This window comes from Acyrthosiphon pisum, chromosome A3 (assembly GCF_005508785.2).
Source record: "Acyrthosiphon pisum isolate AL4f chromosome A3, pea_aphid_22Mar2018_4r6ur, whole genome shotgun sequence".
NCBI lineage: Eukaryota > Metazoa > Arthropoda > Insecta > Hemiptera > Aphididae > Acyrthosiphon > Acyrthosiphon pisum.
Window position 1 is genome coordinate 17,987,395 of NC_042496.1, and position 12,983 is coordinate 18,000,377.

Sequence of the window (12,983 nt, forward strand, 5' to 3'; positions counted from 1 at the left end):
TAAAGCGACTTGAAACTATAAAAAAAATATTTTCAAAAAAATGCACACTTTTTGAAATAATGAGTGTTGTTTGATAAAAGAATCACCCCAGTATATATATGGCTTTCATAGACCACACTATACAGTATACTTATACCTATCAAAAAATGTTTCCTTATTCCTTTAAATTCATTTTACCTTCACTTAGAATACATTTTATGTATTGCTAGTTGGTAGTATATTAAATACTCCTATATGGTCATACTCCTATGATTAAAACATAATTTGTATTTATTTACATTCCACAATTTCTTTGCACATTGCACATATTATAACTTATTATATAATCATATAAAAAAAAGCAGGTAAGTGGATATCGCTCTGCTGTACAGTAGATTACAAGTGGGTCATTGTATAATGGTTGTATTAGACTTGAATTCAATGATATAATATCATTGTATAAGAAAAACGATTCTGAGCGGAGACGGTTTGTCATTCTGGATATTTTATATTATGTTATTATTTATTTTATCATGTAAGTTGAATTAATATTAAAATATTATAATTTTTTATTCGTTTCTATGGTGATAAACAAAGCGTTGGAAATTAAAATCCCATTTTTAGCGTTTTTTCGTAATTTCACGGTGGTTTTTCCCGTAGCATTAAATAACTATTGAGAAAATCGAAAAATGACCTCTTTAAAGTACCATCTTGATCCAATTTTCTAAAAGATAAGGTACTATATGTTGAAATCGAAACACTCCTTCTAGAAGAAATTTTGTATACAGGACATAAAAATAATAAAAAAAATAAAAAAATAAACACCATTGTAAAAACAATAGCTTCCACGCTCCGCTCAGAATCTAAAATTATTTTATTCATTGATATATAGTTCAAAATAATATATTTTCGGTGAATAACTGTCGATGCAAATATTACAGGTATTATATAAACATTGTATCAATAAGTTTAATCGATATTATACTTTCGGAACTTGTTCACCATTCTTTGTAAATAATTTGTTATTTGACAAAAGTATAAGTATTTATAATTTTCATGTAAATAAATTTAAATCCTTTATCATATAAATTCTAATTTTTGCTCAACAATTTCACTTTATTATGTAGCAAATAACTACAAATAATATACCTTGAAAGAAAACTTAATTATGACACAAGCTTACAAGAAAAGTTAATTATCTAGGTGCTCTTTTAAACATATTACATTTAGAGTAAAATAAATTTGAAATTTAAATTATTTAAAAAGAAATTACTGTTATCTACAGTATAATTGAACATAATATTAACTATGATTATATTATAATCCACCATTATACAAGTAATCAAATCAAAATAAATATACTATTTATTTCCATTTATGTAGATAATTAATTTGAATTATACAGAACAATGCTGTAAATTTATTATTCGAGAATACTCGACAGTATTAGCAGCAATACGAACAAATGAGCGTAGGAGAATCGTATATACGTTAGCATGTTTACCAATGAATTGCAATGAGGTCCAAAAACAGTCGTTCGGATAAGACGTCAATGGGAGCGGGAGAAGGGGTAAAAGAAAAATAGGGGCTGGTTAACGCCTTTCGCTTTCTCCCTCTCACCCATTTGAAACCCCCCTCTAATCCCAGTAGGGGGTCAATGGTGGTATTTTCGGGAACGAGCGGAGGAAATAATATAGGAGGATGGGTGTGTTGCCGAAAAACCATAAATTGGCGGTTTCTCCGCACAACCAATTTATTTGCCGGATAGGCGGCGGCAGAGGCCGCCAGCGAGTATAGCGCGCGCGCTACTCACTCGCACACAATACGACACGACAACAGATGCAGACTCGGTGTAAAACAAAGGTCCCGCGAGGGCGAAGTGGAAGAGTGCGGCTGCGGATTAAAAGGGTTCGTTGGAGAAGACGGATCGCACTATGACCCGCCTATTCGCTTTGTGACAGCCTCTCCCCGAGGACCATAATAATATATCACCGGCACGCGCTTGAACCATGTATAATATGTATATATATATATATATATATGTACGTAAACATATATATCTACACTACTGCTGCTATGGCTCTGCTATCACGCGCGGTCTCGAGTCAGTGATAATAATATTGAAGTTTGAAGGGTGTCAGAAACGCGTACGGCCACTAAAATAATGGACTTGTTGTTTTTGAAAGGGAACCACACCATACATTTCCGTTGGGTGGGTCTAAATAAACAACAACGGCCAAACGTTTAATGAATTTTCGTTTTTATAGATAAAAAAAACCCGTCACTACGATTGAGTGTTCTGTAAGTTGTTTCGTTTTTCAAATTACCATAATCCGCAATGATCTGTTGGGAAGGATTTTTTAAGCCCAAAATCTCTGTTAGTCCGTTAATTCTAAATTGACAGATTGATTCTGTACTACTAAGCTCTATTTAATTGATGTTCTTAGTAGTAAGGCTAATTAATGAAATCAATCAAGTATTTGAAATTTTCAAGATTAAAAAATGTATAATATTATATGTATTTATGCATATATAAATATACGTATTTCTATTTTACATTTATGCATTAAGGACAAATTAATAAACACGTTATTGAATATTTGATGTTGATTTAGTATTTAATAACATCTATTACATATATACTTAATTTAAACATTAAAAAAATCGAAAAGTTTTAAATTTAACCTAAAAGTAAATAAGTAATATTAACTAAAACATTAAAATTGTATTTGTGTCTATCTACCTACCTATACATAACCAAACAATTTGTAATATATAACTGACTTATATAGACATTTTAATTTCAACCTGACCCCTATATCAACGACCATTATTTTTAAATAACCCCAGTCATGGGCGAATCTATCGACTTGCCGAGTGAATCGTGTTATTTTAGGTTAATCATGAGTTGCCTTTTTTCGTTCAAGAATTTAGTAATTTTTCGAATATATTTTAGAAGAAAATTCACAGACATAAATAAGAATTAATTTGAAGTAAGACCTGTATATTATATATATAATATGACGTAAGATTATTATACTATTATGTACAATGTTTCAAAACAACATGTATTGGGTCAATATCAGTTATAGAACTTATACAATATTATTTTTTCATTAGCTCAGAACAAAACTTTTGAGTTAACTAAAAAATGTTCAACAAAATGATTTAACATATTGGCTAAAATTAAATTCAGTCATCACCCAACAATTAAATATTTTAATGAGAAATATAACACAAACAGTGTTAATTTGTAAATGAGGTTAATTAAATTAGTATTCACTATATACCAGAATTATTAAAATATATCAAACCTATACTTAATATTTTTTTAGTAAAAAACTAAAGAGTTTACAAAGAAAACACTGATAAATAATATAATGCACAATTATCAAAGGTAGTATGAAAAAATGAATATTAAACGATCACTGGTGTATAACTACTGTTTTATAATTTAATTATTTAAAACGTCTTAAGTTATAATATATTAATTTTTTCAAGTAAAAAATTATGTATATGTAGGTATCTGAGCACGAAATTTCGAGTTACTAATAAATAAATTAAATATCCGTTCATTTATCCAACTAGCACTTTACTTCACCCAAAATATCTTTAACTTATAAAGAAATTCAAAAAAAATATTAACTATAAATATTTTATATTTCTGGAATTTTCGTGTAATTAAAACATATCAATGTCTCATAATAGTCAACAGAATTATTAAGTCATTAATATACAAATTACATATAAGTATAGACCTTACAAATGGTTTGCCATAATTAGAAACCAAAATTAAATATACTATGTATAATCAAACACATATATTATTTATTAAAATAATATTCATTTTAAATAGATAATATTATGTAAAGACCTCCATATGCATTTACGAAATATATTTTATGATAAATTTAATATTTAAGTTTCTCTTTATTATTTTTGATACCTAATAAATTTAAAATACATTTTTAAATGTGTTGCAAATGTGTTGCAAAAAATAATGCATTTATAATTTATAATCAAAACTGAATAATTTTGATCTGAATAAATAATATATAATAATTTGCTATATTATATTATTCACGATATATTAATTATATAATAATACTACTATAATTTATCAGGTTAACAAATGTACATTTTTTAGGATAAAAAAATCATATAAAAATAGATATTTTACTTGAGATTAAAATTTCTGTCATGACCAAAATGTCAAACCATGATAGTTAAATTAAATTGTTTGTATTGAATATATTTTGTACAATTGTATAGATTCACTGCATCATATTATTAATATATTCTAGCGGTATTTTAATACAACAAACGAGTTTGGTAAAATGTTAGTATGAATAGGAAGTGTTAATCAAGATTTGTGTTTCAATTAACGCTGTTAACCCTTGTCTCCCTTAATTATATTACGTCAGATGTATAGAATTTCAAAAACGTTTTAACATGTGAACATATTATATGCAAACTATTTACCAATTCATTATACGAAAGTTAATTATAATAAACATATTATACAGAATATATGGACTGATTGGCCACCTAATTTCGCGAACAACGGATGAGATGGAAGGAGGCGTGTATAGTTTATTGTGAAAATCAATGGGATCGATGGTTTGTTTGGAAGGGACTGGTGGACGAGCGGTGGCGGCGGTGATGGTTGCATTTGGGAAAACCGTGTCCAGCAACGGCGGTGGAATTAATTGAGACCCATGTACGTCCCGGAGGCATCCTGGAGGCCGAATAATATTATTATACACGCGAACTGTACTACCCGTTAGTATTATTCGACAGTACATTGGCCGCGGGCACAGTTATGGGCAAGGGGGGTTAGGTATTGTATATTATAGTCAGAGGGATGACAGCAGACTTGTTTTGCGGCGGTTGGCAAGAGATTCCCGCCTTTTGGCACAGGTCCCCCGGTTTTCGGGCCCGGACATTAATTAAAATATCCCCGGGTCCGGCATTTTAATCGCAGGGGACAATTCCCCCCCCTCTTCCTCTTTAACACTGTTTTCACCACACCACAGAACTCTGTGTCCTCGGGATGATTTAATTACTACGGATGTGTGTGTGTGTATTTATCGGCCACACAAAGAGGAACGAGGTCCCGGCCGTCAGGATCAATTTACATTTTGGGATTTGCATATTCAAAGCCAACGATTTTGATTATCAAATTTGTTGCGCGCAATATACATATTATACACCATGTATATTCATCACTTATACCCAACCCGGAGACAAGTTTTTACAGTCCCTTTATAATCCGATTGTTATATGAACGTCCTAAGGTATAAAGTCCGAAAAGAAATATAATTCCTGTCCACCGCTGTCAAGTTGAAATTTTGATAACATATGTAATCGTTAAACCAGATTTTTTTTATTCATTTATAAATCTATAAATATAAAAAGTGTAATCACTTATTTTGTTCGAATAAAAATGTTATCTTTGTCTCAATATTTAATCATTTTTTAAAATAATTTAAAATAAACGCCAGAATATTTGAAATTGTACAAAATATTTTGGTATATTTGAATATTTGATTATAATATTTATATCTAGGATATTGAACAGAGTGACGAATATGTTGAATTTACAATGATGTGTGTTTTTTTAATTTGTGTATCTATGATTTATTTTTGGGACAATAAATATGATTTTATATTTTGAAAGAGAGGTCTGGTCAAAAATAAAAATTAGTAATATATAGGCTCACGACCGTCTTTCTCACAGGGTAATTTTTCGGATGCAATGATTTATTATTATTGAATTCAAATTGAACACATACATTATAGTGACCTTCTCGATGGCGAGGTATACGAATACCTACTGTACAGCAGAGAAATTGCATACTTTTTTAACTTACAACTAACAACAGAGTGACTGACGATTTTATAAACATAATATTTATTTTACGTTCGCCAGTCAAAAAATAAATATATATTTAATTTCAAATAGATCAAATTTCTATAAAAGAAATATAGAACAAAATATAGACTATGAAAAATAGATCCCCGAATGATGAATGTACAATATAGTATATTGGATCAAAAATGATCCAATTAAATTGTAATCAATCAAATTTTGAAGACTATCATTTATCATCAAATATGAGAAGTAACGTTGCAAGATTATATACATATAGTCTATACCTATAAGAATTGACAGTATAAATTGTTACAACAAATATAATATACAAAATAGTTTATTACTTAGTATCTATATATATATCAAACTAATATAATAATATAAAGGTTCCAAAATTAGTTAGAAAGTTAACTCAAATAGTATATGTTACAAATGAGAAAATTATGATCAAAAAGTTTGAGACTAAAAAATGTTTTATATAAATGTTCAAATACAATAGATATAATTTAGAATATAATCTAAATACATATTATATTCCATACTTTTATATATAAAAAACCATTCGATGTTTAATCATAGTAAGCTTCACTGGTTATGTTTCATTATTTGAATTAAAACTTATCCCACACATATATAAACACATAATATATATAAAATATAATATAATATAATAGTATATTATTTACTATATAGTAAACTGAAACTTTAGAATCCATTATAATGATCATTGATCAGTCGCTATATCAAACTATAATAATTCCATTGTTCTTTTATCAATAAAATCGTAAAAACAATAGAATTTCACGATAATGATCAAACGTTTATATAAAGATTAAATTGGCTAAATAAGCAACTTAATAAAAAATAAGTTGCTTGGTCGTTTCTGTAAACCGAATATATTGTACAATATATAATTGTTATAAAATAAACATTCCTATAATCTAATTAGGAAATACAATTTTTTTTTCTTTTATTAAAATTAAAATATTATATTTTATACCTACCTACTGCTCAGCTACTAGTACCTAGCTATTATTATGAGTGTTAAATATGTGATAAAATAAAAAGTATAATACATACTTATTTTTATTTTACATTTTATTGTAGATTCGTGATAATTATTTTCTGTTATTCGATTTTTTTAATAGAAAATAATACACATCATTTAAAACCTTTAGACAAGTTCACGTTCATTGTATGAATATAGATACAATTTATAACATATTGTATGCACTTTTAATTCAGATATGTTTATAAAGTAGGTATATTGCTGAATCCCTTCGCCTTAATATTAATTTCTGTATTTATTTCTTAGACTAATGCACTTAGTTTATCATAAGTCATAATGATAAAAAAAAAATAACTTACCTTGAACTTTGCAATTCGAGGATTTTCAGATGCCAGTTTTGCCAAAGCTTGATAGTCACATTTTGCTGATTTGACGACCCATTCTTTAGTCTTAGGATCTAACTGTTAGAAATTAATAATAGGTTAACATGAAAATATTATCACATGTATACTTTACACTTACCGATGTCATAGAAATAGTGTCTTCTTCGTCTTTATCGTTCTGTAAAAAAAGCAAACAATTATGTTTAATGAGTAATGACATAGACCAATATAATATTGAAACAGTCGAACTGTGGTTTGTGAACCCACAAACATTGGTCAGCAATTAAATTAACTTGCGAGTTTTCGTAAGCCTATTGCGTATTTATGACCTCGATACAATTTTCGACACATAGACATATATAAGTACACATTGTATATATTTGGCTATTTGCCCCATGCCCCCTGTATATATTTTAAACCCTCTTTTTCTGGCTGCCAGTTATTAATTACTCTAATAGCCAGTAGGGAGAGAATTTCAAGACCTCTTTATGTTGTCACTCTATTAATCTTCGGAGGGCGCGACGACCAGGAGATTTATGGTTTATTCTCTATATTTTATACACGAGAAAAAGTCGGTTTTCGTATAAATACGTAGAGCGCAACAGACACATTTTTATATTATATTTATAAACTGGCTCAATTATCTAAAATGAGTACTCTGGTAAATTTTGTGTTACATCATCCGAAATTAACATAAATAATAAACGTGTACCTATACGATGGATGTGTATATATAGGTACCTACAATTGATTCTAAATAAAGAATAAAAAAACAACATAATAATACTCGAGTAGAATGCGCATATATATAGATACTAACATACAAACATATAGTGTGAACAAATTATAATCGGTGACGTTAAAAATTTCGTCATCATGACCCATGACAAATTTCTTATAGTCATCGAATGGCTGAAGTGGGTTGCAAAAACTAATGGACACGTGTACGATGCACGTGTATTTAGGGGAGAAAAATATTAAAAGCCAACGTCTTCGAGCGGCGTGCGGACACGCGGCAACAGCGTCGAAGCCGCCGGGCAACTTGTTGCCGCGGATCATTAGATTTTCGCATTGCACTCGAAACCGCACGGTAAGTGGCAGTTTTTCTTTCATATTTTCCCCCCGGAGGCCATATCTCGTTAGTATCGTTATTATTATAAAATGTGAGTACGGATTAAAAGTTTAGAAAAAAATATAATAACAACAGTATAGTAATGACTAATAATCATAAAAAAAAAATGTTGTGATAGAACTGAAAGGGAAATTTTGCTATAGAATTATAAATAAGTGGCTCGATCATAAATATATATTTAAAATAAAAATATCAATAAAAATATATAAATGACTACATGGTACTATAAGACATATTTTTAGGCTAATTTATAAGATAAAAATTTGAAAAAACATTGTACCTACGTCCTGCTTATTTATTAATGAATTAAATAAATAATACTGAGAATGTAAAATTTAAGAATTAGATATTTTATTTTTTTATCTAGAAGTATTGTCATATTGACATTTGTAAAATACATTATTATACTTTGTCGACAAATATTACGTTATTAATATATATCTTTTCAGATAATAGTTCAGAGTAAATACCCATAAAAATCTTTTACAAATAATTTTTGTAACATTTAATTAATTAATTAAGTTTATGATAATAAGTTATTATATAATTACATATTTTATAATTATAGCAAAACGAATATAACATCAATTTGACAACATAAAGTAAATTAAATAAATATCTTTATCCATTTATATAGAATACAGTACTTAAAAATAAACATATATGTATATATGCATGTATATAATAAATAATAATTATAAAAAAAAAGTGTAAAAAAGACAATTGACCTATACAATTTGTTTGAACTCGATGAGAATAAACTACTAAACAAGATGTGAGCAATCTTTTTCCATGTACCTAACTGTCTAAAACCGTGATTAATTAAATTATTTGATATAGGAAATATAACAAGAACTAAACCACAGAATAAGACAATCAGAATGGACACTGATTATAAAAAAAACGGGGAATATAGGATAAAAACTAAATCAATGCCACCGTGTTTTTGGAGGACTAATCAATGTTATTCAATTTCGAATGTTATCAATGTTGTCTTATTCTGTGTTATCACAGAATAAAACAATGAAAGTGTCTTGATCCAGGGACTGACTAAACCCAAAGTTTCATACAGCTTAATATGTTTTTGATTAAAATCGAATATACATTAGCGTGCTGTATCTACAAACTAAATAATATTTTTTGTATAACCCTGCTTAAGAAACGGGTTAGTACCTACACTTTTACTTTATAATATTATAATATATTACATTTACACACAACTACTGAATTGACTATAACTACCGTGGTAACTTATCATAGTAATTTTTTTTCTATTTTATAGTAGGTACCTACTTAAAATGCCTAATCATTGATGGTTCAATATTCTAATCTTCTAGTGTAAATGCATTTGTATAAATTACAAATGAGAAAATTTGTCTTTAGACTTTAAGACATTTTAAAATTGAAAGATACAAGTATTTAATAACAATTAGATTAATAAAAGTTAGTCCTATGGTCTAATAAATAGATTTATTGGTTAAAATGTAGATACAATTGTGAATTGTTTTAAATATTTCAAAAGTAAAAATGAATAGTTTTGATACAAGTCATTAGTTTAAATTAACCAACTTGATGCCACGTCTTCATTCAAGTGTTAATATTTTGCTATAAAATAAATACATTATGTCCTAGGCTGTTGTAGTTTTAAATAATTGCAAAATAAACTAAATAAACTCTTATACAAAATGATAGTTTACAAATTTAAATATATTTTCTAAATCACTTAATTTTTTTAAATTATGAGATTTTATAAATTATAAATTATTCCATTAATTATTCAAACTACCTATGTTAGTATTTATGTGGTTATAGATGTTAATTTTCATTTCAAGAAGATAAATATTATTTTACCTCCATAAAATTTACAGAAATAGCGTTCTTAAAAGTATTAAACACTGCAGTTAGAGACGATAAATGTTTGGCTTCTATTGTTTTAAATGGCTTCTTTATGTGCACAATGCACAAATTATCTGAATTTTATATCCGTCGCCAAATAATCCCCTAGTGCAATATTGACAGAATCAATATATCTAAGGTTTCACACAGCCAATAAAACACGCACAATGATGGTAACACTATAACGAATTGATATTCCGCGTTTCAAAACACCTTGTAAGCAAAATCAGTAAAACTGAACTGTAATCCAATTGATAAATAAATTTAATATTGAAATAAGGTTTCGATTTGAATTTACCCCAACAAGATATTTACTAGGTATTGATTTTGTTTATTGTTGTACCAACATTGTTCAGGTCGTAATTTATTACGACATAGCACCTATAAATAGGAGAGGGGAAAGAGGTAATTTAAAATAAAATAATTGCTCGTGACCGTAAATCACGGACAATATAGTTGAAAAGCTGTTCAGCCGTCTGATGTCAAATGGTTTTAAGAATTACATAAATCTTGGCCGAAAACTACGTTTTGATAATTTATATGTAATGGCAAGATTATTTATTTTTAATTTAATAATGAAAATTTGTCAAAACGGAAAAAATCTTATCTATCAACCTTGTTCGTATTAAATTGAATAAAACATTTTGTTTTTTGTAAATTTGCCAATTTTCTATTAAAGTAGTTCGATAAAAAACACAAATTATTTTAAGATTTTTTTCAGTAGCATCTATGCGCTATGGTTTAATCAAATTATTTAAAATTTTAAAGTAATGGATGTATATATATTTATTAAACTATAGGTACGCTATATCAATGACGTGTGTAATAATAATCATAAACAAAGCAACATTGTATATAAAAGCACACACACACACCTATATAATAACCATACATAATGTAGACAATTTTACCCAACTACCGCCCGAAGATGCACCTTAATGTTAGTTGTAACATAGATGTTCTCTAATTGCAGAGAAAATAAACAGAAGATAATAAGAAAGTTAATAAAACTATACAATTATTAACATTGATGAGACAATTTTAAACTATATTTTGTTCACATAAATTTTTTTTTCTTAACGACACGTGTTATTTTTACAACTTAAAAATTATTAATGTTCTTCATTGAACCGTGGGAATATTCAAAAACCTTATCTTCCCAACTTTAAATAAATGTCATAATAATGCCTTAGGTACTACCAAATAAAAAAATGTTTATTCAAATACAAATTTAATAATTTTAAATCTAACACACAACATTGATGTTGAAAATCCTTTAGATGCAGCTCAAATGAAACTTAGTTATTATGTAAATGAAAATTATCCATAGGGTGCCTAAAAAATAATATTTGTATAAGCTTCAGAACTCACCAAGCTGCGTATTTTTGTATGCGAATCATTAAAATACATTTTTTCGTCATCGTATTTATTTTGAACTACATTCAAGTCAGTTCTTTTATGGCTTATCGAAAGCAACTTATTCAAAAAAACTAAATTCCACCACATATTTTACAAGTAGATTTAAGTTTTTACTGAATATATATTATATACAGATGATAAAATGAATAATTGATTAAACACGTCTTAAAACATAGAATGAACTATAATATTATGTTAATTTCATTCGGAAATAATAGGCATACACTACGTATGAAATGATCTAACAAAACTATAAAAACAGAAACATATAATTATCAAAATAATGGTTTAAATCATTAGATATTGGGTATCTTAATGTTTAACGTTTAAATATGACTAATCAATGCTATTCATATACCAACTACTTTAATAACAATACGATATTAAACGCTGTTTAACGTTGTTTGACATTTTGTGTACATATTTATATAATATACTGTATATTATATATATATATATATGTACAGTGGTGTATTGGTACGGATACGCGGGTATACGCCGTATACCTGTCAGCAGATTTTCGATTTTCGGCATATACCCAATATAAAATACCATTTTACGGGTATACGCTCTTAAAATAACTCGAAAACCAATTATTCATAGGAAAAAATTGTTATAATAATATAATTATAATATAATATATTATTCCGTGAATTAATTAATAAATAAATAAATAAATAAATAATATAATAATGAATTTTAAGTACAATTTATTAATAACATTTTGAAAAATAAATGTTATTATAATATGTAATATGGAGTATGAATGCTCAGCCCATGGTTCTCAAACTGTATCATGCCATTTATAACGAGCGGCAAATGTGTTTCTTGCGGTGTTGTGTTTTTGTAACCACTGATGTTATTAAGTGTTTATCAATTATCAGGCTATTGGCGATCAAAAGCTTATCAAATTGATAAGCTGAAACGGGCGCACTGTGTATTATTTATATGTTATTTTTCCATCTGGTCCGTTTCGGAACACCCCCCGCTGGCCTGTAAATTGATAAGCTTTTGATCGCCAATAGCCAGTTAAATGGCTTATTGGTGTTTATTTGTAAATTATTGTTACTGCAAAAATGGGTATTTTCCTTTTTGAATCTTGCTATTCGAGTTTACGACTTATCGTAGTAAAGTTTGAAGAAGAATAGTCGGTTCCATTGGTGATCACTGGTATAGTATTATTATATTAAATAATTCTATAATTATTCATTATATTGTTAATATTACAATTGTAATAAGGTAAGTTTTTATTTTTTCTAAAATTTTAGTATTAAACTTTTAAAAAACTAC

The 12,983-nt window shown here is 27.7% G+C and overlaps 1 protein-coding gene across 3 annotated transcripts in view; it reads right to left on the bottom strand.

Moving 5' to 3' along the window:
* LOC100573723 (ankyrin repeat domain-containing protein SOWAHC) overlaps nucleotides 1-8,498 on the bottom strand; it is an 83,898-nt gene extending 75,400 nt beyond the window's left edge. Inside the window, exons 1-2 of one of the 3 annotated variants that reach the window (XR_001680238.2) lie at nucleotides 7,386-8,498; nucleotides 7,223-7,324 (exon numbers count right to left, since the gene is read on the bottom strand). Coding sequence is in view for 2 of the 3 variants with exons in the window: in XM_016808053.2 (XP_016663542.1) it covers nucleotides 7,223-7,324; nucleotides 7,386-7,466 (183 nt within the window). In the remaining variant the exon portion in view is untranslated. The remainder of the gene's footprint in view (nucleotides 1-7,222; nucleotides 7,325-7,385) is intronic. The other 2 variants (XM_016808053.2, XM_008189308.3) reach the window with 2 other exon arrangements.
* Nucleotides 8,499-12,983: the final 4,485 nt, after the last annotated feature.